The sequence below is a fragment of the Salmo salar genome, chromosome 01 (assembly GCF_965601325.2).
Source record: "Salmo salar chromosome 01, fSalSal1, whole genome shotgun sequence".
NCBI classification, from domain to species: domain Eukaryota; kingdom Metazoa; phylum Chordata; class Actinopteri; order Salmoniformes; family Salmonidae; genus Salmo; species Salmo salar.
The window spans coordinates 61646748-61673521 of record NC_138291.1 but is presented as its reverse complement, the minus strand read 5'-3'; the positions used below and the strand labels follow the sequence as shown (position 1 = coordinate 61673521).

General features: G+C 42.9%; 1 protein-coding gene across 4 annotated transcripts; it reads left to right on the top strand.

The window, feature by feature from the left end:
• Window positions 1-4043: 4043 nt before the first annotated feature.
• LOC106606765 (uncharacterized) lies at window positions 4044-26420 on the top strand. Of its 4 annotated transcripts, XM_014203127.3 has the most exons (4): window positions 4044-4262; window positions 18946-19539; window positions 21615-21633; window positions 21726-26420. In XM_014203127.3, exon 4 carries the CDS (start codon window positions 21918-21920, stop codon window positions 23175-23177), a length of 1260 nt encoding a protein of 419 aa, XP_014058602.2. In that variant the 5' UTR covers window positions 4044-4262; window positions 18946-19539; window positions 21615-21633; window positions 21726-21917; the 3' UTR covers window positions 23178-26420. The 4 variants fall into 4 exon arrangements, with proteins under 4 accessions (XP_014058602.2, XP_045576660.1, XP_045576658.1 ...); XM_045720704.2 differs by lacking the exon at window positions 21615-21633; XM_045720702.2 differs by having other exon boundaries at window positions 21615-26420.
• Window positions 26421-26774: the final 354 nt, after the last annotated feature.

Sequence of the window (26774 nt, the reverse complement as noted above, 5' to 3'; positions counted from 1 at the left end):
ATGACCTCCAGCAGGCCACAAATGTGCATGTGTCTGCTCAAACGGTCAGAAACAGACTCCATGAGGGTGGTATGAGGGCCCGACGTCCACAGGTGGGGGTTGTGCTTACAGCCCAACACCGTGCAGGACGCCCTGTGCTCTTCACAGATGAAAGCAGGTTCACACTGAGCACGTGACAGATGTGTCAGAGTCTGGAGACGCCGTGGAGAACATTCTGCTGCCTGCAACATCCTCCAGCATGACCGGTTTGGCAGTGGGTCAGTCATGGTGTGGGGTGGCATTTCTTTGGGGGGCCGCACAGCCCTCCATGTGCTCGCCAGAGGTAGCCTGACTGCCATTAGGTACCGAGATGAGATCCTCAGACCCCTTGTGAGACCATATGCTGGTGCGGTTGGCCCTGGGTTCCTCCTAATGCAAGACAATGCTAGACCTCATGTGGCTGGAGTGTGTCAGCAGTTCCTGCAAGAGGAAGGCATTGATGCTATGGACTGGCCCGCCCGTTCCCAAGACCTGAATCCAATTGAGCACATCTGGGACATCATGTCTCGCTCCATCCACCAACGCCACGTTGCACCACAGACTGTCCAGGAGTTGGCGGATGCTTTAGTCCAGGTCTGGGAGGAGATCCCTCAGGAGACCATCCGCCACCTCATCAGGAGCATGCCCAGGCGTTGTAGGGAGGTCATACAGGCACGTGGAGGCCACACACACTACTGAGCCTCATTTTGACTTGTTTTAAGGACATTACATCAAAGTTGGATCAATCTGTAGTGTGGTTTTCCACTTTAATTTTGAGTGTGACTCCAAATCCAGACCTCCATGGGTTGATAAATTGGATTTCCATTGATTATTTTTGTGTGATTTTGTTGTCAGCACATTCAACTATGTAAAGAAAAAAGTATTTAATAAGATTATTTCTTTCATTCAGATCTAGTATGTGTTGTTTAAGTGTTCCCTTTATTTTTTTGAGCAGTATATTTCTATTCTGTACAGGCTTTCTTCTTTTCACTCTGTCATTTAGGTAAGTATTGTATTTGGGGTGGCAGGTAGCCTAGTGGTTAGAGCATTGGGGCAGTAACTGAAAGGTTGTGAGATCAAATTCCTGAGCTGACAAGGGAAAAATCTGTTGTTCTGCCCCAGAACAAACAAGGCAGTTAACCCACTGTTCCTAGGCTGTCATTGTAAATAAGAATTTGTTCTTAACTGACTTGCCTAGTTAAATTGAAATGATTGTGGAGTAAGTACAATGTTGTTGTTGATCCATCCTCAGTTTTCTCCTATCACAGCCATTAAACTCTGTAACTGTTCTAAAGTCACCATTGGCCTCATGGGGAAATCGCTGAGTGGTTTTCTTTCTCTCCGGCAACTGAGTTAGGAAGGACACCTGTATCTTTATAGTTACTAGGTGTATTACTACACCATCCAAAGTGTAGTTAATAACTTAAACTTGCTCAAAGGGATATTCAATGTCTGCTTTGACATTTTTCACCCATCTACCAATAGGTGCCCTTCTTTGCGAGGCATTGGAAAACCTCCTTGGTCTTTTTGGTTGAATCTGTGTTTGAAATTCACTGGTCGACTGAGGGACCTTACAAATAATTGTATGTGTGGGGTACAGAGACAAGATAAAACACTATTATTGCACACAGAATGAGTCCATTCAAATTATTATATGACTTTTTAAGCAAATTCTTACTCCTGAACTTATTTAAACTTGCCATAACAAATGGGTTGACTCCTTATTGACTCAAGACATTTCAGCTTTCCATTTTTAACTAATTTGTAAAAATGTTGAAAAACAGAATTCCACTTTGACATTATTGTCACAACGTCCACAGGTGGCGCCTCTCCCCGTGTGGGCGGCGCTCGGCGGTCGTCGTCGCCGGCCTACTTGCTGCCACCGATTTCCTTTTCTGTTTCGTTTGGTAATGTCTGGTTAGGGTGGCCCCTGTTTTGTGTTTTGTAATTAGTGGGGTATTTAGTCTGTCTGTTTTGTGTTTGGGGCTGTGCGGGATTGTTTCGTGTCTGTTGTTGTAGGTTGGGGGATTATTTTTTCTTGTCCTTAAGAATACGTTACGCGTTTTGGTATTAGGGTTGCTGGGCTGCGTCCCGCTACATTCCTAGACTGTGCTTTGGAATAATTTTTACCCTGCCTTGTCGGTTCGGTTCTTTGGACTTGTATTCTTCATTAAACGTGTTTCACGTACCTAAGTCTCCTGCGCCTGACTTCACCCCTCCGGCAGAACTACTATTGCCAATTATGCGGTATTGTGTGTAGGCCAGTGACAAAAAATCGACGTTTAATCAATTTTAAATTCAGGCTGTAACACAACAAAATGTGGAAAAAGTCAAGCTGTGTGAATACTTTCTGAAGGCACTGTACAACAGACAGACAGTATACAGATGTGGGATCTTAATTTGATTACTCTGTTGTCGCTGAGAATGTTCCCTCCGCCACAGGATTTACATATATTTACTGAAAACCTACACTAACACACGGTTAAATTAACAGTATTGCACTTTCATGTAGCCTAATTTTGGCCAGCTAATAGCCTAACCACGATCCAGCAACATTACATCTGTGGAAAAGAGTGAATGGACTAAATGTTAAAATCCTGTTGCTGCAGGATTATTTTGCTGCGACAATACTTGTCAAATTACGATCCTACACCTGTACATGGCAGACAAAGATGATAACCCAGCATTTTTATATACCACAGGAGGTGAGGGATCACATACAAGCATCTTTTGTTTGACCTTCTGTAGATTTCCGCTTGCTAAGCCCCCTATGAGAGCCACCATCAGGCCTCTCAGCATTCCTGTGGGATGCAGGTCTTGCAGATCTTAATGCATAGATAGGAATCCCTTACTTTCACTCTCCTCTGACATGACTGGGAGGGCAATAACTAATTTCCAAGGTGACACAGGTCTCAAGTGACAGGGTTTGTCCTTGGTCTCTGTTAAGTGGGTCTCACGTTTACACAATACACCCCACATTGCTTTTGTACAGAGAAGAGGATTTGAGGATGTTGTTGGGTAAGGGATAAGACAGGAAATCATGCTGCGAATGACACCCCCCTGTTGACTCAAAGAGTTGTTTTATGTGTAGGTTTGATCAGTATGTGAACAGCCTTGAGGGCCACAAACGTATTTTCTTTCCAAGTACTTCAGTCTTCAAGGTGCATTTCCCATTAACCTTATCTGTCAAGTTGCCCACATCAATCCAGTCATAGTACCTTAGAATAGAAAATGTCCATGTCAACATTTTCCAAATGTTAACTGATGCTGCTGAGAGACAGTGCAATGACCTGAAGAGAGATTTCTGTGCACATCACTGGGCATCACTCAACCTCATAAATAAAAAAAATACTGTAATTAAAATCAAATGTTATTTGTCACATGCGCCAAATACAACAGGTTTAGACATTACCTTGAAATGCTTACTTAAAAGCCCTTAATCCATTCACAACAAAATGTGAAATAAGTCAAGGGGTATGAATACTTTCTAAAGGCACTGTAGCTCCATCGCCATAATCTCAATTTCGATTGGTGGTGGTTGACCCTCGCCCTTTGACCTCTGTGGATTACAGGCTGTGGCATCTGATAAATAACGATCCTAAAGCTTTGAAAACTTCTCCTGTCAATGTGAAGGGTGTGGATAAAGTGTGACTAAGCAACCCAATAACAACACATCCAGTATATATGGTTGATGAGGAGTCACACTTTGTAGATTCTGCAAACTGTGTCTTACATTAAAATATTTTGTTCCAGTTTTTGATATGAGTTCCTTTATTTCAGCTCATAATGTTCTCTTAGGTTTCAAAATGAAACAGTGCTTTGCATAAATCATAGAAAGCCATCAGATGATAATTATGCATACTAGGCAGATTCTTCTATCAGCGACTGTGAACTGTGAAGCCAGAATAGGAGAAACAAATTGGCTTGGGATGTATTCTAGGTCAAGGTGTGAGCCTGAGTGTGAAACTGAATATGTAGAGTAGGTGTGTCTCAGATTTGTGTGAGTAGGCGTGTTTGCAGGGCTAGAAAAAAGGAACTGAGCTCTAAAAAGCCCCTGCGAATGAATAATAGTGCACTTTGGAACTGCCGATACGCGTTACACCGAATCCACAGTTTTCACAGGAACAGGTGTGAGCTCCACAGCCAGAGAGGGGTGTTGTGGCTAACGCTGAGGTAGCTAAAGCAACAGAACAAAGAAACTAGAGAGGAGCACTGGAACAACACAGACCAGACCCTTTATGAAGGTAATACGAGACATTAAATTGGACAGGACAAGTTATAATGCCTTCCAATCCTTCCAATTACCACATACATGCATGGCTTTGTATTATAACTTAATTCAGTCGGTGACAGGTGGTTATATAAGATTGTTACGGGTTTGTATGCAGATAAGCGTTTCAAAGAGTGTCCAATAGGTCAAAAGTTTTGCTGTGTTGTATGTACCATTACCATATGGTCCTGTTCCTTTATGCACACGTACGAATGTCCTATATGTACACAGCACAGGGGCTCAAATGCAGCGTATGTGGCACTTTCATTTTGTTTGCTGTCGTGGACATAAGCATGGGCATTAGTGTTTTGTCTTGTGGGTTTCCCGGGAGACAGGAATTAGATCAACCATTTATCTACAATATGACAACATCCAACTCCCATGATGCTCTGTGGCACAACCCCAATACACCACATCTCCTCCCGACCTACTTTAATTGTCCCCGCTATGAACAACAGTCCTGAGAAGGTGACTTTAAACCCCTAGGTGACAACTGCTGGGTCCGGTGTGTCATCCAGTAACAGTTCTGGACCACTCACGACTTGTGGTTCTGTCAGTGTTGCTTTTCTCAACAGTAACTGATCTGTGTGGCTTTTCCAGATTACGTCCTCTGCAGTCTGGATAGTGTAGGACACAGGACCAGTCTGAGCAATGACTGTAGCAGGAACCCACTTTGGTCCGTTGAGGTAGTTCCTAGCATAGCAGTTTCTCCAGGGTTGAAAGCTCTGTCCTTTGCTCTCAGTTCACAACATTTGACTTGACTCTCCTGTTGACGTAGGACTGTCTCCTTTGAGTTTGGATGTTTGAGTAGGTCAAAACTTGTATGTAGCTCTCTCTTCATGAGTAGCGATGCAGGCAAAGCCCTGGTGGTTGCATGAGGCATGTTCCTGTAGGATAGCAGGAAGCTGTTCTAGCGTTGGTGCAGTGTCCCTTGACCCTGAGATGTTTCATGGTCTGTACGAACCTCTCCGCCAGCTCGTTGGTTGGTGGATGATATGGTGTGGACCTGATGAGTTGTAGGCCATTCACCTGTAGGAACTTAGCCATTTCTTGAAACACTAGCTGTGGTCCGTTGTCGCCAATGAGTTGGAGTGGCGATCTGAACCGACTAAACACTTCTCCAATATTCTCAATGGACTTCTTTGCAGTAGTAGACCTCAGGATGGCAACCTCTGGCCAATTGCTATCAGCCGGTTCAGATCGGTTCAGATGGCCACTCCAACTCATTGGCGACTCATCAGGTCCACAGTTTGGCAAAAGCATGGTTTTCCTATGGTTATTTTGCATACACCCTTCCCACAACTTTCTGGGAATGATGCAGGATAATTGTTTGGCTTTGGAACATTCTCAGCACATTTAAGGAGCTTGACAAAAAAACATAATTTTCTTAGTACTTCATTACTTTAACAGAACGTTTCCTAAAACATGGTTACGTTTCATTTCAATTTTGGTAATGTTCTAGGAACGTTCTCAGACTGGTTCAGAGAACATTACGAAACAACGTTCTTCTGTGGGAATTTAAGTACTTCAGCATAACGTTTCCTACAGGTGTCCTCATGGTTCTATTTCAAGTCATGTTCTCAAATTGTTCTGAGAATGTTAAGAAAACTTTCCAGAAAAAACACCAGAAAACTTTAGTAATGTTCAGAGAACATTCAGTTCTCAGCATCAACAAAACTCTCTATCCTATATCTTGTTAAGTGTGTTCAGGTGTGTGGGACACACCTGATCTTAATGAGTGCTTGTTTCCTTTGAAATGGGGTCTGTTTGAATAGACTAAAGTGAACAGCTTTGTATGCATAAAAAAAGAGTTCCAAAAGGTTATCCCAAAATAAGCTAGCAGGGTATTAAAAGTCTTATTGAAACATTCAGGTACATTTTTTAAGAAATATATTTTTTTATATAAATTATTAAATAACCTATCATTTCCGTTCTCAGAGCGTTAATAAAGCTTCCCAGGAAACTTTCAAGGAACCAGAGTAAAACATTCTCAGAACCTCCCTGCAACCTAAAAATAAATGTTTCCAGAACAGGCTAAATGTTCACTTCTGTTCTCAGAACATTTAAAAAACGTTCAGTTTTACCAGTCAGGAAACGTATGGCTTCCTTCCCAGAACTAATGGGAAACCAAAAATGTATGTTCCCACAACTTCCAAGGAACCAAATTAATAAGGGAATTATATGTTTAAAGGTAATGATTAAAGAATCCCACCCTGAAACGTAACTAATTAGTAATTAGTAGTTTATGTAGCATGTATAATGAATAAACTGTAATAATTAAAGTACTAAACGTAAGTCCCATAAGGTTTAGTAGAGACCCGTGAGGAAGAGAAATGTATGTGTGTATGTGTGTGCCTAAGAGAATACCGAGAACAATGAAGACTGTGTTTGGCTCGACCTGGCTAGAACCTAAACTTATGATAGGACAAGGAGTACTTCTCAAGGTTCCTCTAATCTCTGGGGAATGGAACGGACAGTGCTGGGTAGTGATAAACAGTGGTGAGAACTCTGGGGAGGGATACATCCCACCTACTGTTTGTGTGTATGTATGTGCGTAAGGAAGAAGCAAGTTATAAAATGAATGTCTCTGTATTATGGACTTCAGAACGTTCTGTTGAATAAACTGTATGAACCTTTTGCATAAGCTGAGTATTTGCATAATTATTATTAACCCAGTGTCTTACAAACCTTGGGGATTAGTCAAAGCTTATTGACTGTTAGTTATTATCATTGGGATTGAAAATTCTCGTGACACAAATGTACTAGCTGGGTGGTTTCCTCAGTGAAGGCAGAATGATAACTCTCCTCCCCCACAGCAGACAATTGAACTGTACTGACAGCTCAGTTCTCTTGGATAGGTAAGATTTCAGTTTCGGGGGCATCTCGTTTGCCTTTAATGATAATGTCCATCACTTAAGATAACACATTTCTCTACACTGATTTTCCACTTGTCTGAAGTAGATGTCAACTTGGTATGACTCTGGTTAAACCACAGTCAGTGGTAACCTGGAAAGTCCATCTGCGTTGCAGTTCAAACTTGCAGTACTTGATGTTGTAGGTTTGTGCTGACAACAAAAAGCCCACCTTTGCATTCTGCTTGCAGAAAGTGACAGAATTCCGGTATCCGGTCCAAAGATGCTCGTCAGCATTGTTCTGTCCATTTCCATGTTTTGTCCTGACAAAGAAACTGATGCAGCGGTTTCAGCTTCGTTGCTAAGCTCGGAATAAAGCGTCTATTCAGTAACCCCAGGAAAGAACGCAGTTGGCTGACGCTCTGAGGAGCTGGGGCGTCCAAGATAGCGTTGACCTTGGATTGAGCCTTGTGAAGGACCGTTGCATCGATGACGTGACCGAGGTATTCAACCGATGATTGACATTTGTCCTTACGAACTTGCAGTCCATAATCTTTTAATCTCTGTAAGGTCGCATCCAAGTTCTGGAGATGGTCCTCTTCGTCCTTTTCAGTAACGAGGATGTCATCCAAGTAGCATTGTACTCCTGGCAATCCACTCAAGATCTGGAACATCGCCCTCTGGAACAGCGCTGGCGCACTTGTGAATCGAAACGGTAGTCGACAGTACCTGAAAGGCCCCTTTTGTGTCCTTTGACTTTTCATACACGTGCATCTGCAAGCAGGCTTGGCAGAGGTCAATTTTGCTTTACTTTTGATTGCCAGCTAAACCCTCAAAAAGGTTGTCTATGTGTGGTAGTGGATACTGCTCAGTGGACCACACAGGGTTAACTGTGACTTTAAAGTCTCCACATATCCTGATTCCACCATCCTTCTTAAGGACTGGTATGATGGGTGTTGCCCATTCACTCACGCTGACAGTACTTTGTTTTTACTAAAGCGTCCAAGTCAGCCTCGACTTTTGGTTTGAAAGCATAAGGTACGGGCTGTGCTTTCAGAAACATTGGTTTGCTGTCTGACATAATAGCTTCACTGTAATGTCTTTAATGTTACCCAGCTCTCCATGAAAGATTTCTCCATATTTCTTTAACCTCTACAGGATGGGTATCCCTAAACTGAGGTGGTTGTTGCTAACGTGCGCTAATGTGACTCGAATTACGTTGTATACAATAACCAACTTTCCGGGACATAGACATGTCTTATATTGGCTGAAAGCTTAAATTCTTGTTAATCTAACTGCAGTGTCCAATTAGCAGTAGCTATTACATAGCATTTTTGTATGTTCTCTATAGTTATGTACTTGAAAATGTATCAATTGACCAATTCGGCACATTTGGGCAAACTCCTGGCAGACTTGATACAAAATATTGTGCAGTAACGTAATTCTTCACAGGATCAGTTTGAAACTTTGCACACACACTGCTGACATCTGGTGGCCAAACTCTAAATTACACCTAGACTCCTATCTGAAAGTATGGCCTTTCTCTTGCATTTCAAAATGATAAAAAAGTAAAACAAATAAACGCATGTTTTTTTGTTGTTGTTGTATTATCTTTTACCATATCTAATGTGTTATATTCTCCTACATTCATTTCATATTTCCACAAACTTCAAAATGTTTTCTTTCAAATGGTATCAAGAATATGCATATCGTTGCTTCAGGTCCTGAGCTACAGGCAGTTAGATTTGGGTATGTCATTTTAGGCAAAACATTTTTTTTAAAAGGTACGAGGTTTTTAAGATAGAGGGTAGGCTTGTGTTTCCATGTGTCATTGTAGACACTGATGGCTAGTCCAGTGTGATCTACTCCAACCACGAACATCCCAGTAGTGATGGATAGTCTTCTTTCACAACATAGAGTGACAGCTTTTCAGTTTGTGCTCATTAATATAATTTGCAAAAACAAAATATTAAAACTGTTCTGTATATGCGCTCCACTGCTCCATACTTTCATCAAATGGTCCAATGTTTCCAACAATTCCATTCATTTTTTGTTTCTCAATAGGCTCCTGATTGTCACTTTGTTCCATGTTGGTGTAACGTAATTTCATTGAAATGATGTGAAAACAACATTGATTCAACCAGTGTGTGGGCAATGGGTCACTTCAATATTGTCCTTAACCAAGGCAATATTTCCCTCAGTCACGTGATCTTCACTCAATGACGTTTCATCCTCAATTTCATTCATTTAGCAGTTTTTTTTTAATTAGTTGAATAAATGTCCTTTCCTTCACTGTACCCAGCTAGCACAGTGGATTTGGGCCGATTCCGTCTGAGAGTCGGGGCACTCATCTGAGAGTCGGGGCACTCGGCCGACGTCATGTGGCACGAGTCTGGGCCTCCTTTGGCAGTATCACTTATTGCTAGGATGCGGGGATTGCACTTGGACCGAATCCGGTGTGAGTTATCTGGCCCAAATGTATTACTTGGGGCTCGGCCGTTTCCGGTGTGAGTTATCTGGCCCAAATGTATTACTTGGGGCTTGGGCCAATTATGGCTACTCTTTGGCAGATGATTACACGGGCTGATTTATATAATTAAATCAAATCAAATGTATTTATATAGCCCTTCTTACATCAGCTGATATCTCAAAGTGCTGTACAGAAACCCAGCCTAAAACCCCAAACAGCAAGTAATGCAGGTGTAGAAGCACGGTGGCTAGGAAAGACTCCCTAGAAAGGCCAAAACCTAGGAAGAAACCTAGAGGGGAACCAGGCTATGAGGGGTGGCCAGTCCTCTTCTAGCTGTGCCGGGTGGAGATTATAACAGAACATGGCCAAGATGTTTAAATGTTCATAAATGACAAGCATGGTCAAATAATAATAATCACAGTAGTTGTCGAGGGTGCAACAAGTCAGCACCTCAAGAGTAAATGTCAGTTGGCTTTTCATAGCCGATCATTGAGAGAATCTCTACCGCTCCTGCTGTCTCTAGAGAGTTGAAAACAGCAGGTCTGGGACAGGTAGCGCATCCAGTGAACAGGTCAAGGTTCCATAGCCGCAGGCAGAACAGTTGAAACTGGAGCAGCAGCACGGCCAGGTGGACTGGGGACAGCAAGGAGTCATCATGCCAGGTAGTCCTGAGGCATGGTCCTAGGGCTCAGGTCCTCCGAGAGAGAGAAAGAAAGAAAGAGACAATTAGAGAGAGCATACTTAAATTCACACAGGACACCGGATAAGACAGGAGAAATACTCCAGATATAACAGACTGACCCTAGCCCCCCGACACATAAACTACTGCAGCATAAATACTGGAGGCTGAGACAGGAGGGGTCAGGAGACACTGTGGCCCCATCCGATGATACCCCCGTACAGGGCCAAACAGACAGGATATAACCCCACCCACTTTGCCAAAGCACAGCCCCCACACCACTAGAGGGATATCTTCAACCACCAACTTACCATCCTGAGACAAGGCCGAGTATAGCCCACAAAGATCTCCGCCACGGCATAACCCAAGGGGGGGCGCCAACCCAGACAGGAAGACCACGTCAGTGACTCAACCCACTCAAGTGACACACCCCTCCTAGGGACGGCATGGAAGAACACCAAGTAAGCCAGTGACTTAGCCCCTGTAATAGGGATAGAGGCAGAGAATCCCAGTGGAGAGAGGGGAACCGGCCAGGCAGAGACAGCAAGGGCGGTTCGTTGCTCCAGAGCCTTTCCGTTCACCTTCACACTCCTGGGCCAGACTACACTCAATCATAGGACCTACTGAAGAAATTAGTCTTCAGTAAAGACTTAAAGGTTGAGACCGAGTCTGTGTCTCTCACATGGGTAGGCAGACCATTCCATAAAAATGGAGCTCTATAGGAGAAAGAACTACCTCCAGCTGTTTGCTTAGAAATTCTAGGGACAATTAGGAGGCCTGCGTCTTGTGACTGTAGCGTACATGTAGGTATGTACGGCAGGACCAAATCGGAAAGATAGGTAGGAGCAAGCCCATGTAATGCTTTGTAGGTTAGCAGTAAAACCTTGAAATCAGCCCTTGCCTTAACAGGAAGCCAGTGTAGGGAGGCTAGCACTAGAGTAATATGATCACATTTTTTGGTTAGCACTAACTGAAGTTTATTTAGTGCTTTATCCGGGTAGCTGGAAAGTAGAGCATTGCAGTAGTCCAACCTAGAAGTAACAAAAGCATGGATTAATTTTTCTGCATCATTTTTGGACAGAAAGTTTCTGATTTTTGCAATGTTACGTAGATGGATAAAAGCTGTCCTTGAAACAGTCTTCATATGTTCTTCAAAAGAGAGATCAGGGTCCAGAGTAACGCCGAGGTCCTTCACAGTTTTATTTGAGACGATTGTACAACCATCAAGATTAATTGTCAGATTCAACAGAAGATCTCTTTGTTTCTTGGGACCTAGAACAAGCATCTCTGTTTTGTCCGAGTTTAAAAGTAGAACATTTGCAGCCATCCACTTCCTTATGTCTGAAACACAGGCTTCTAGCGAGTGCAATTTTGGGGCATTCGCCATGTTTCATTGAAATGTACAGCCGTGTGTCATCCGCATAGCAGTGAAATTTAACATTATGTTTTCGAATGACATCCCCAAGAGGTAAAATATATAGTGAAAACAATAGTGGTCCTAAAACGGAACCTTGAGGAACACCGAAATTTACAGTTGATTTGTCAGAGGACAAACCATTCACAGAGACAAACTGATATCTTTCCAACAGATAAGATCTAAACCAGGCCAGAACTTGTCCGTGTAGACCAATTTGGGTTTCCAATCTCTCCAAAAGAATGTGGTGATCGATGGTATCAAAAGCAGCACTAAGATCTAGGAGCACGAGGACAGATGCAGAGCCTCGGTTTGATGCCATTAAAAGGTCATTTACCACCTTCACAAGTGCAGTCTCAGTGCTATGATGGGGTCTAAACCAGACTGAAGCGTTTCGTATACATTGTTTGTCTTTAGGAAGGCAGTGAGTTGCAGCACAACAGTTTTTCTAACATTTTTGAGAGGAATGGAAGATTCGATATAGGCCGATAGTTTTTTATATTTTCTGGGTCAAGATTTGGCTTTTTCAAGAGAGGCTTTATTACTGCCACTTTTAGTGAGTTTGGTACACATCCGATGGATAGAGAGCCGTTTATTATGTTCATCATAGGAGGGCCAAGCACAGGAAGCAGTTATTTCAGTAGTTTAGTTGGAATAGGGTCCAGTATGCAGCTTGAAGGTTTAGAGGCCATGATTATTTTCATCATTGTGTCAAGAGATATAGTACTAAAACACTTTAGTGTCTCCCTTGATCCTAGGTCCTGGCAGAGTTGTGCAGACTCAGGACAACGGAGCTTTGGAGGAATACGCAGATTTAAAGAGGAATCCGTAATTTGCTTTCTAATGATCATGATCTTTTCCTCAAAGAAGTTCATGAATTCATTACTGCTGAAGTGAAAGCCATCCTCTCTTGGGGAATGCTGCTTTTTAGTTAGCTTTGCGACAGTATCAAAAATACATTTCGGATTGTTCTTATTTTCCTCAATTAAGTTGGAAAAATAGGATGATCGAGCAGCAGTGAGGGCTCTTCGATACTGCACGGTACTGTCTTTCCAAGCTAGTCGGAAGACTTCCAGTTTGGTGTGACACCATTTCCGTTCCAATTTTCTGGAAGCTTGCTTCAGAGCTCGTGTATTTTCTGTATACCAGGGAGCTAGTTTCTTATGACAAATGTTTTTAGTTTTTAGGGGTGCAACTGCATCTAGGGTATTGCGCAAGGTTAAATTGAGTTCCTCAGGTGGTTAACTGATTTTTGTCCTCTGATGTCCTTGGGTAGGCAGAGGGAGTCTGGAAGGGCATCAAGGAATCTTTGGGTTGTCTGAGAATTTATAGCACGACTTTTGATGCTCCTTGGTTGGGATCTGAGCAGATTATTTGTTGCGATTGCAAACGTAATAAAATGTTGATACGATAGTTCAGGATTATGGGGAAAAACATTAAGATCCACAACATTTATTCCACGGGACAAAACTAGGTCCAGAGTATGACTGTGGCAGTGAGTAGATCCAGAGACATGTTGGACAAAACCCACTGAGTCGATGATGGCTCCGAAAGCCTTTTGGAGTGGGTCTGTGGACTTTTCCATGTGATTATTAAAGTCACCAAAAAATGGAATATTATCTGCTATGACTACAATGTCCGATAGGAATTCAGGGAACTCAGTGAGGGATGCTGTATATGGCCCAGGAGGCCTGTAAACAGTAGCTATAAAAAGTGATTGAGTAGGCTGCATAGATTTCATGACTAGAAGCTCAAAAGACGAAAACGTAGTTTTTCTTTTTTTGTAAATTGAAATTTGCTATCGTAAATGTTAGCAACACCTCCGCCTTTGCGGGATGCACGGGGGATATGGTCACTAGTGTAACCAGGAGGTGAGGCATCATTTAACACAGTAAATTCATCATGCTTAAGCCATGTTTCAGTCAGGCCAATCACATCAAGATTATGATCAGTGATTAGTTCATTGACTATAACTGCCTTTGAAGTGAGGGATCTAACATTAAGTAGCCCTATTTTGAGATGTGAGGTATCACGATCTCTTTCAATAATGGCAGGAATGGAGGAGGTCTTTATTCTAGTGAGATTTCTAAAGCGAACACCGCCATGTTTAGTTTTGCCCAACCTAGGTCGAGGCACAGACACAATCTCAATGGGGATAGCTGAGCTGACTACACTGACTGTGCTAGTGGCAGACTCCACTAAGCTGGCAGGCTGGCTAACAGCCTGCTGCCTGGCCTGCACCCTATTTCATTGTGGAGCTAGGGGAGTTAGAGCCCTGTCTATGTTCGTAGAAAAGATGAGAGCACCCCTCCAGCTAGGATGGAGTCCATCACTCCTCAACAGGCCAGGCTTGGTCCTGTTTGTGGGTGAGTCCCAGAAAGAGGGCCAATTATCTACAAATTCTATCTTTTGAGAGGGGCAGAAAACAGTTTTCAACCAGCGATTGAGTTGTGAGACTCAATCATTTCATTATTTATTTTTCCATGTTTTCTCATTGTTTCTGTGATCAACCTTTTTTTTTACATTTAAATTAAATTATTTAAGAGTCCTGTTTAAGTAGTATTTTAGTATTTTGATACTTTGTGCAAGGCAATTGATAAGCACTAAAAACTTGGATGGGGCATCCCGAGTGGCGCAGCGGTCTAAGGCTGTGCAAACTGCGTTGCTACAGATGCTGGCTTGATACCCGTGTAAGCCGCAACCGGGAGACCCATGAGGCGACGCTTAGGTTTGGCAGGCCGGGATGTCCTTGTCCCATCGCGCTGTAGCAACCCCTGTGGCGGGCCAGGTGCATGCCTGCTGACATGGTCACCAGGTGTACTGAGTGCCGAGTCCAACACCAATTCCAATTCAATCAGTTCAGGCCCCTAGGAAGAGGGTCGCTTCTGGGCCGACTTGTCATTACTAGCTGGGTATATTCCTCCCTTTTAATGACGTTGTTTTCCTGATTTTCATCCATCTCAAATCCTTTTCTTCCATGCATGACAATGCTAACACTCTCTCTTAGCTAGCTAGACTCTGCATTTGCCTCTGCTAGTAATACACTCTGCTAACATTAACTTAGACTGTACCACGGGATATAACATTTTTAATCTTGTAAAAACCGACTTCTTCCAGATAAAATAGTTCCTGTAGGTTCAGACTTACTTGTCGCCAATCTTTTGTTATGTCTTGTGGGTTTCATAACCACGTCTTTATAACGATTAAATGATGAGACAGGAATTAGTTCAACCATTTATCTAGAACGTGATCATCTACCAACATCCAACTCCCATGATGCTCTGATGGGACAACCCCAATACACCACATCTCCTCCCCACCTACTTAAATTGTCCACATTATGAACAACAATTATGTACAAGTCCAAGCGTCTTGGTGCCCGCCTATCTCTTGTAGGGTAACGGCGGCCAACCTGCAACAATATCTCTAGAATGTGGCGTTGACTCCGGTGTAGGCATGTGAGTAGCCTATGTCACAGTCTCATCATACACTTGTGTGGGTGCGGCTGAGTCAGTGTCCTGAGAAGGTGACTGTGAGCCCTTAGGTGACAACTGCTGGGTCATAGAGTGCAGGTCAGGTCTGCAGATGAATCTGTCCCCCAAGGGGAAAACAGTTTGACTGAATATACAAAATGTAACATGAAACTTGACCCAGGAGAATTACTTATTGTGATGGATAATGTCAGAGATTCAAGGCACAGATATGTGATGGTGCTAGTATCACACTAGTAGTTTTCTCTTTTCAAGAGAAAAGGTTTAGCCTATAGTTGACGCTTGAATTGTGCTATGAAGTTTCTAGTCTTACTATGTTAACTGTCCGGTAGTTTCTCAAACCATAGATGTTTTACTGCTACTGCACCTCCTATGTGTTTGCTTCAGCCCAATGGAACTCTGAGGAGATGGTGTATCTTTATCTATGACGGTCTTTGTTGGAGCATACTCAAATACAGTATTGACAGGATATCAATGCCTGCTCCAATGTTTATTTATACATTGCCATCCCAGCTAGCACATTTGGTTCCTTGGAAGTTGAGGGAACGTTTGTTTTTGGTTTCACATTCGTTGTTGGAATGAAGCCATGCGTTTTCTGACCGGTAAAACTGAACATTTTTTAAACATTCTCAGAACAGAAATGAACATTTAGCCTGTTCTGGGAACATTTATTTTTAGGTTGCAGAGAGGTTTATTCTGGTTCCTTTAAAGTTTTCCTGGTAGGTTTTATTAATGCTCTGAGAATGTAAATTATAGGTTATTTTGAGGTTTTTGAATAATTTCTTTAAACATTTCACTGAATGTTAAAATAAGACTTTTAATATCACTGCTAGCTTATTTTGGATTAATTTTTTTGAACTCCAAGCACAGATAGGACACATGGAAATGAATTTCCATAGGCATTAATCATGCAAACACATGTATTTTTATTGTGAGATGGCATCAATGAAATTCAAACCTATAATAATCTATTCTCCATCCATGGAATTAGTCCACTGCGCCACCAGAATGGAGCTAGCATGCAATATTTTTTTACACATACAAAGCAGTTCATTTTAATCTATTCAAATAGACCCCATTTCAAAGGGAAAAGGCACTCATTAAGATCAATTGTGACCAATTAATGGGCACGGCAAAAACACTTCAACAAGATAGAGAGTTTCGCTGATGCTGAGAATGGAATTCATGTTTTTAAATAACATTCTTTAAACGTAGTCTGAACGTTACTTAAGTTTTCTTGTGGTTTTTATGGAAAGTTTTCTTAATGTTCTGAGAAAGGAATGTATGTTTTTAAATAACATTCTTAGAACTTTCTCTGAATGTTACAAAAGTTTTCTTCTGTTTTTTATGGAATGTTTTCTTAAAGGGATAGTTCACCCAAATTACAAAATGACATATTGGTTTCCTTACCCTGTAAGCAGTCTATGTACAAGGTATGACAGCAATCGATGCTTTGGTTTAGTTTCCATGGCACTGTTTCCACATGCTAATGTTTTAGCATTTGTGGCCAAATCCCATTCAAGTAATGGCACTGATATTAGCATTTTTCACGCAATTCTCAAAACATCTATAGGTGACTTTGTTGAACTTCACAATCAATTTTTGATACTTTTGGATGATTTGGACATGAAGCACGAAAAATGCTTATATCGGTCCCATGACTTGAAAAGGATTTATGCCACGCATGTTAAAACATAAACATGTAGAAACAGTGCCAGGGAAACTAAACCAAAGCATGGATTGCTGTCATACCTTGTCCATAGACTGCTTACAGGGTAAGGAAAGCAATGTGTCTTTTTGTAATACCAAGAAAATAATGTTTTTGTTGTCAAGTTCCTTAAATGCGCTGAGACTGTATCAAAGCCAAGCAACTATCCTTCACCATTCCCAGAAAGTTGTGGGAAGGTTGTATGCAAAATAACACATGGTTCTGAGAATGTTATGTGCTAACTGGAACTGCTGATAAAAGGTGTTTTTGTAATGCTTATTCAAATGGTCATGGATAGTTTGCACAAAGAATTAGAGAGTTGTTTGTGTGTGCAGGGAGTAGTAGGGGATCTATTCAGTGAGCCGGGTGTGTCAGCCATTTTATATCTGAATTATATCTGAATGCATGCAGCTAAGGCTTTCCTGTCTCTAACAATTCCGGGAAAGATATCACGGCCATGCTAGGGCATTGCTGTTGCTGAGATACTATCAGGGTTGTATGATAGTGGATCTCATTTAATTTCAGTCTGCAACAATATGGTTTGCCAGCTGGAGAAACTCACTGATGAATGAAATTTGTCTCAATCTCTCTCCTTACCCCTGATACTATTTAAGTCCTAAAACTGTTACTGTAATTGGTACAGGAGCCCACCCTGACATTGTTGGCCAGCAGGATCTTCCACAATCCTCCATCCCTCGCTGACTCTCTCTTTGAAATCTAACCTTAATCCCCTGGTACTGCCCTCCTCCAGATGTTCAGTCTGCCATAATGAGACTTTGCTCCTAATTCTAACTCTACCTCCCTTCCCTCCCCACAGAACTTCTACTACAACAATCCCAGCCCCTGTACTTGAAATACCGACACACAAGTGTAGCCCATTCAATCACACACAACCCCTCCCCTCACCTCAGTTAACAATGCAAAAAAACTATATTTTCATCTCAGCAGCATGCACTAAGCACCGCTAATTACCAAGGATACTTGTGTTCCTTCTGCCAGATACATATCATTCTTCCATTTGAGCTTCTACAGATGTACAATTACAATAACCCAAACAAGGAAATGTGATATGTCTGACAGGCTTTGTTATGACTGCCTTTTGTTTGATCACACATTTTCTGTCTTACACTCAAACCCCGTCTGTATTTATTTTCCACCTGTTACTGCGGTGAGGAGTGGTCCTTTACTGTAGGTCCCCATCCCCCGATCTTTACCCTCCTCTTGTACAGCCAACAGACTTTCACTCACACATCTGTAAATTGGCCAGGTTTGTCTGACTAGCATGTTAGCAAAGCAGGATACAGTAAATTGACCCTAGATAATAATCTAAGGTCAGTTTTTCATTGTTCCCCCTAATGGTTAATGTTTGATTTGGGAAGGGTAAGCTGATCCTAGATCTGTGCTTAAGGGCAACTTCTACCCATAGCCGTATGAACTACAAGAAATACTGTTTTATACTCCCATTACTTCCCATCTTAATGTGACTTCTCAAGCAAATGACATTCCTGCTTTTTAATTAATTGTCATGCAAAACACAGACATACCATGGCATGTGACATCCATGCACAAAAAAATGTACATCAAATCACATTGTTTTCTTGTTACTTGACAACCATGAGCACTGTCGTTTCCCGGCTGACATGTTTTTGCTGTCTGTCGCCTCACAGCAACATAGAAAATGAACATTCATCAGAGTCCCATTGAGTATTGCAGTTTCCATAGCAACAGGGACAGAGTGATGGAGAGTGGGCGAGAGTGATGGGGAGTGTGTAAGGGAGTAGGTGAGGTAGGAGTCAAAACAATGTCTGTGTGCGTGGGTGTGTGCATATGTGTGTGTGTGTGAGAGAGACAGAGAGAGGAGGATGAGTGGGAGAGAGAGAGAGAGAGAGAGAGAGAGAGAGAGAGAGAGAGAGAGAGAGAGAAGAGGATGCGAGAGAGACAGAGACTGACTGTCTGTGTGAGGGGCGGCTGTTTTTTCGCCGTGAAACCTTCTATTCGATAACACCCATTCATGCATTTTTCTGTCTCTTTTATTTCTCCCAGGTGGATGGAATGACAATGACGCTGTCTGCCTGACTATCTGTGCATCTCCTCATTATCATTCCCCCTCCCCCTCTCTCCATCCAATCCCCTAGCCCTATCTACCACCGCCCTGTAAACCACACACAAAGCCAAACAACCACCACCACCCATCTCTAACAACGTCACACATACACACACCCACACACACACACACACATATAGACACACACACATTCGCACACACACTACCCCTGTCTCCTGGAAAGGGATTTAAAGATTCGCAGCCTCTCATTTGTAATCAGATGAAAGAGAGGATTATCTCAAGGTTTCCTCCATCTTGTTCACAGCCAGGAGGGAGGGAGAAGGAAGAGGAGGAGACTAGAGGGAAGGGAGGGCGCTGTGGATGGTGCGTGGCGAGAGAGGGGGGGGGGTCACCTGTGGATGTGAGGGAAGGAGAAGCGCGTTCCTTTTCCTTTCCAACATCCTGGACTAACAGGGGTTCTCCTGGGATCCTGGGGGATAACTGGACTCTGACACAGAGTGATTGAAAAAGAGAGGGAGAGGAGGAGGAGAGAAAAGGAACATAAGGCACGGATCTCATATTCTTCCTGAAAGGTAAGCAGGGGATACAACAGAGACTTTTCAGGATGAAATGGTTAAATCTCTCTCTCTCTGTGTGTGTGTGTGTGTGTGTGTGTGTGTGTGTGTGTGTGTGTGGTGTGTGTGTGTGTGTGTGTGTGTGTGTGTGTGTGTGTGTGTGTGTGTGTGTGTGTGTGTGTGTGTGTGTGTGTGTGTGTGTGTGTGTGTGTAGGGTGGGGTGGGGGGATTGATGTAGGCCCTTGAGTGAGTCAATACAGTCAGTCACAATCTGTCCCTAACTCATACAAAGTTCAGATAGTTGAGGCATTATTATTATTTGGATGTGTGTATAGCATAGCAGAAAGAATATCCATTTGTTGCGTTGTGTGGGGAGGTATATTCTGAAATATTATTGTAAAAAGAAAAAAGGCCACTAATTCATTCATTTGACTTCTCACATCTCTATTTTCAGACTACCACAGATCAGTTGTTTTGTTCTAGTGTCAGTGGGCAAAGTGTTAGCACGCCATTATTTTTTTACTGACTGGCCGCATGTTCCTACACTTTATGGCATATCATCTGCCTGCTCTGTCTATTGTCAGAAGTGACCTTTGCTTCAAACCAGCTTAGATGTAGCCAATTTATAGGAGGAAGACAACTCCGTGCCATCCTATCAACAGCCGCTTGTTAGCTGTGAGGAACATGCGACTAGTCAGTCAGTATTAAAGAAAGGCATGCTAACACTGCCCACTGACACCAGGCCATCCAGTGACTTCATTGCACACGATTAAATGACTTGAGCATTGGCTGTTATCTGTCAACATTGTAAACATTGAATTGAATGGGTTTGTCTTGTCTGTAGACAATATGATTTACATATGTTGTAATTCACTGTGAAAACATTCAGCTTGTGAGCTGTCAACACAGATTCCTTCAATAAATACACTAAGTAATGCAGAGAGACCAACATGGTCTTTATCATGCATGTTATCCCAAAAAGACTGTAACAGATATTCATTATTCATTATAATATTCATATTCAGCCTGTAGAGCCCCTCACAGAGACCAACATGGTCTTTATCATGCATGTTATCCCAAAAAGACTGTAACAGATATTCATTATTCATTATAATATTCATATTCAGCCTGTAGAGGCCCTCACAGAGACCCTACATGTAAATAACGAGGAGGTATACCATGGGACTGGGGTGGGATGGAGAGCCACCATGGGGCATTTGGCTCCAAGGGTAGAGCAGACTCATTGGTGATGCTTTTTAAACTGCCCCTAGAGGCCTCATATGGAAAGTAGAATAACAAGACATCAATGGACAATTAAATGCACATTTTTCAAAAGTCCATAGAAGGGTACATGATGATTTATGTATTGTGTGTATATAATATAAGGGTATTTGACTTCAAGGTTAAAGGTTATGTGATTGAGGTTCAGCACTCTAGCCGACATCGTATCATCACGCCACGTAACAAGTTAACACATCCACTACCAAAGCTTTAGAGAGCCTACATTGAAGACACCCCCTAATGCTCTCAAAGAAGACATAGACAATCCTGTGTTTCTCTTGTAATCTTCTGGATCAGTGAGGGGCTGATCCAGACCTAATCTGAACGGCCTAATCTCTGCCACTGTGAGTGAGGGATACCTGACCAGTTTGCTCATGGCATGCCCCCTTCTGTAGTGGACAAAACCAATGACCCTCTGGTTTAGGCTGGCACCACAATCTGTGTACAAGAGATAATCAAGGCCTTAATGTTTAAGCTGCAGAGACCAAATGGTTGTGTCTGTGTCTCTTTTGTAAATCAACAAAACAACTACACTAACACTGTGAAAACACTTGGGACTAGACTCAACTTCAATTATAAAAAATAAATAACAAACACTGTGAAATTCTAGCTGTCAAGTCTGGCGTTACACTAGACTACTCCCAGCAGGATGATGACTCATCTCATAACGAAGCAATTAGCATGGTACCAGATGACTGGTTTCATCAGGGCGTCCTCATGCATAAACTGTGTTAGTTCTCCTTATCATACAATAAGAGCTTATGTCCCTGAGCCATATTGTTGATGCTCTGTCTGTTTCCATTGTGTTCCAGGGCTTTCCCATGGCAGAGAGTGAGTGTCCTGTGTCTGAGTTATACCCACCAGAGGGCAGTGTTTCCCTTGACTCTGCCCTCTTTACCGACCCCTTTCTACCCCTCTCCCAGAGCTCCACAGACGGGCTGACAGGTCCCCTGAGGCAGGAGGAACTCAGGAAGAGCTCCAGTGAGCATACAGCTCTATGCTCTCACAGAGACAGAAAACATTACAGCCAGGGGCCTACTCAGGCTGTCCAGTACACCATCCAACAACACACACCTGACCATGTAGACCCCAGGACTGCTGTTCGCCCTCACAGTATGGCTGAGTCATCATACACAGCCCATCACCACGAAGAGGGCATCACCAGCCATGGTCACCAAGCTAGCGGGGACGTGTTATCGGCCTTCGGAGAGAGCCAGCAGCCCTACCCCTTATCATCATCACAGAAAGACCTGAGAGGACTGGATCTGTCCAGGCTGCCTGTCCAGAGGAGTCACTCGGATACCCTCCACATGCTCAGGGAGGTCCCTGCCCCCCCACCACGCAGTGAGACCAGCTGCCCCTTGTATCCTCAGGCCTTCTCCAGGTTTGCCTGCAAGCAGCCCATGCAGGTCCAGAACTGCAACACTGTCAACACCACCTGCAGAGGGGGAAATGGTGGAGGAGGCAGCCCCACACAGCAGCCTCAGGCCGGGAGTGTCAGGGTTGGTACCCCTGGCCCCTCTAACACAGCCAATGAGGTCGGCGATGAGACCCAACAACAACATTCATGTGAGGAGGCCATCTGCTACTGTGCTTTTGTCCACCACCACGGGACGTTGGAGGACACGTTTGCTGCGTACTGCCACCCCCAGCCCATCCTCACCCCTGCCCAGCTGCTGCCATGCTTTCCAGGTACCGAAGCTGAGTTCAGGGACCAGAGGGTGCTGCCACCTCACCCGGCGCCTACCCTCATCTCCCTCCCTTGCCTCATGTCCTCCGTCAGTGAGACTGGACTGGATGCCAAGCGCCTGCTGCAATGCTGCAACCTCAATTGCAACCTCAACTGCTCCTGGGCCAACACTCTGCCCCCTAGTGGAGCCCTGCAGCAGCAGGAGTATAGCTGTCCTAGCAGCAACAATAGAGCCAGCAGGGACACAGGGACTATGACATCCCACAGGGAGCTCAGGGACGTGGGGGTGCAGACTGGGCAGGTCCACGAGGCACGCCTGGCCCATGTGTTCCCCCAGGTCTGCCTGGTGGAGAAGAACAGGAACGAGAATGGGAACGAGAGCGGGAATGAGACGGATACATCCCAGAAGTCCCCAGTGAAGGAGGTGAAGTGGGACGCGGAAGGGATGACGTGGGAGGTGTACGGGGCGTCTGTGGACCCTGAGGAGCTGGGTCTGGCCATCCAAAAGCACCTGGAGCTGCAGATCAAGGAGACGGCTGGTCGCGCTGCTAACCTTTCCTGCCAGGATACGGCCACTTCCAGGAAGAGCAGTAGTGGCGCCGGCGGCAGGAAGAAGAGAGGCGGGGTGATGGGCTCAATCAGGACTCCAGCCTGCTGCGCAAGCTCCAGCACGGCTGTGGACTGACGGGGGGAGACCTGAACACTGTGCTTAGTGGTCAAGATGGCTGCAGCTTTATTATGTATCAAATGTGACCCCAAAACACCAGACAGTGTGACCAGCCTCACATAGTGAATAAGATCATATGTGTGTCAGTCAGAATATTGGCATGTGTACAAGAACCTACCATCATATTGATAAAAGAGGTGAATGGACAGCGAGTGAAAGGTTGTATTTGGATGGAATTCATTCGTAATTGTACCTTCATCATCAGCATAGATGCCCAGTGATAGAACAGAGCGCTGCCACAACAGTCAAACAAAGGGATACAATTATTTCTTTATCATTTAGAGTTGATTTATTTACTAGGAGGGAATAACGAGGGGTTTCTGTAAACAGACAAGCTAAAAGTTATTAACAACACAGAGTGGGGAAAAAAGCATCAATACACCATAGACTTCTAATCACTATGGCTAGAAATATATGTCTATCTTCCTCTCATTTCTAATGCTAGGTTTTAATCAAATTCTGTGTGAATGTTGGAAGCATACAGTAGTTTTCGTTTTTTTGCATTTCTTTTCACATTATTTCTACTGCCCCATATTCACATTGAAAATCTAGAAAAGTTATCACAATCCTGATTTAGCAGTACTTCATTCGACTGGCATAAAATAAGTCTTTAACCAACCTCAAATTCTGTGATCTCAGATAATTCACACTGTGATGCAGCGGAGAATACCGTGACATAGAGAAAGGGTTAACAGACTGGAAAACGTTGATCAAGAAAGCTGAAATCTCAACAGATATCATTCAATATATTAATGCACATAACAATAGGCCAAATAGCCTATTTGTGAATAATATTTTCTTTCAATTTTTCAACTTTGTCATATGAACATTTATTGCATTTGACCCTGTACTTTAATATGTCTCAAAAACATTTGGGGTAAAGGATCTAATGTGTTTTATGTTCTGCATGATGATTGTCTCAAAACCACAGCCAATGTTTTAGTCATGTACTGTATCTAGCCAGAGGGTTAAACGTTAACTATCACCACTGTAACAGTATCTTATCAATTTACTGTGTCACAAAAATGTACTGCATTGGTAGGCCTATTGTAAAATGGATGAGTTACAACTAGCCGGTCAGTTTGATAAACCTTTCAAGTATGTCATTTCCATATTGCGCTTGAAAGAGATTTTGCTCAATCAATTATAACCAGATTTAAAGTAGCTTTTACTGTTGCTACAATGCAGGAATAACTGTTTTATCATTAAATCAGTAATATAATGTTTAAGAAAGTTATTCTTGTGTATTAAATAATTACCAAGCTTGGCATTAAAGGGCTCGTTTGTTCTTTACAGTATAATTTCAACCTTTATCATATTTTTCCATTTCAGGTCACAGCACAAGCTGTTCATCATTGTTGGGTTTGTAGTGGAGGGCGTGAGACCAGATGATACGTTAATAGCAGTCCTTATCAGTAGAATATTACTGCTGTTATCAGGTCTTTAGTAACCTGTATAAATGGTTATGTCTAATGTTTATCAGTGGAGGTTGCTGAAGGGAGGATGGCTCAAAATATTGTCTGGAATGGAGTAAATGGAATGGTATCAAACACGTGTTTGATACCATTCCATTCACTCCATTCCAGCCATTATTATGAGCCGTCCTCCCAACAGCAGCCTCCACTGATGTTAATTAGGACATAACCAGTTTATTAGGTACACCCATCTAGTACCACGTTGAACCCCCCTTTGTCTCCAGAGCAGCCTGAATTCTTCGGGGCAATCTACAAGGTAAACTTTCCACAGGGATGTTGGTCCATGCTGATGTGATGGCATCACGCAGTTGCTGCAGATTGGACGGCGGTACATGCATACTGTGAACAGCCCGTTCCATCTCATCCCAAAGATGCTCTATAGGGTTGAGGTCTGGGGACTGCGCAGGCCCCTCAAGTGAACTGAACTCACTGTCATGTTCCAGGCAATGTTTTTCAACTCTTCAATTGTCCATTGTTGGTGATCGCGTGCCCACTGGAGCTTCTCGATGAGTTGTGCGTTCCGAGATGCGGTTCTGCACACCACTGTTGTACTGCGCCGTTATTTGTCTGTTTGTGGCACGCCTGTTAGCCTGCACCATTCTTGCCATTCTCATTCGACCTCTCTCATCAATGAGCTGTTTTCGACAACAGGACTGCCGCTGACTGGATGTTCTTTGTTCGTCGCTCCATTCTCTGAAAACTCTAGACACTGTCGTGTTTAAAATACCACGATCAAAGTCGCTTAGGTCACTCGTTTTGCCCATTCTACCATTAAATCGAACAGTAACTGAATGCCTCGATACCTGTCTGCCAGATTTATATAACAAACCATAGCCACGTGACTCCCTGTCTGTAGGAGCGATCCGTTTTCGTGAACGGGGAGGTGTACCTAATAAAGTGTATGTCTCAGATAATGCATTCTAGGTTACTGTTGATGCCAGCAATAAAGTCTCTTAGATGAAGTCTGAAGGGGTGTTAGCATCTAAGAAACTGTTTCCCCCCTTTGTTTTACTGAGGTTAAACTAACCTCTGGTGACACTAATGTCAGGTATTTAGAATGTCACACTGTAATTCAGTCAATACAAAGAATTAAAATATGTTTTGTCTCATTGTCTACCTTGCTGTAAAGTTATCAAAAACAACGTCACTGGAGCGGATAATTCACAAAATGATAAATATTTCACCTATGGAAGGTTCAACCTGCAGTTGAGAGCTTGAGAATTGTAACCATGTTCTGATGCGACAGAGTTTTTGTTTATAATCAAGGGAGTAAAACAAGCTAATCTTTTGGAATATGATCGGGTATGATAGTTGAACTAAACTCATGAGGTATTTAAGAATCAATGGGTATATATAATTAATTTAAAAGTGTCACGTCCTGACCCTAGTAAGATGTCATTTTCTATAGTAGAGTAGGGCAGGGTGTGACAGGGGGTGTTTTGGGTTGTTCTATGTTTTCTATTTCTATGTTTAGGTTCTAGTTTTTCTATTTCTATGTTGGGATTGTTTGGGTTGACCTCTAATTGGAGGCAGCTGATCCTCGTTGCCTCTGATTAGAGATCATATTTAAGTAGGGGTTTTTATCTTCCTGTTTTGGTGGGTTATTATCTTTTGAGTAGTGTGGTTTTCTCTCTGTGTCACAGTTTGTTGTTTTTTTTGTGTATTCAAGTATTTTTTTGTGTATTGCATTACGTTTCACGGATAAATAAATATGTGGAACTACGAACACGCTGCGCCTTGATCCGATCATTCAAACAGCCGTGACAAAAAGAAAAAAAAAAAAAAAAAAGAAGTACAAATGGAGATTGCCCCTTTAAATGAAACTGCAAGGTGTGTTTAATTAAAAATTTTATTTCACCTTTATTCAACCAGGTAGGCCAGTTGAGAACAAGTTCTCATTCACAACTGTGACCTGGCCAAGATAAAGCAAAGCAGTGCGACACAAACAACAACACAGAGTTACACATGGAATAAACAAACGTACAGTCAATAACACAATTGAAAAAAGTCTATATACAGTGTGTGCAAATGGTGTGAGAAGGTAAGGCAATGAATAGGCCATAGTAGCGAAGTAATTACA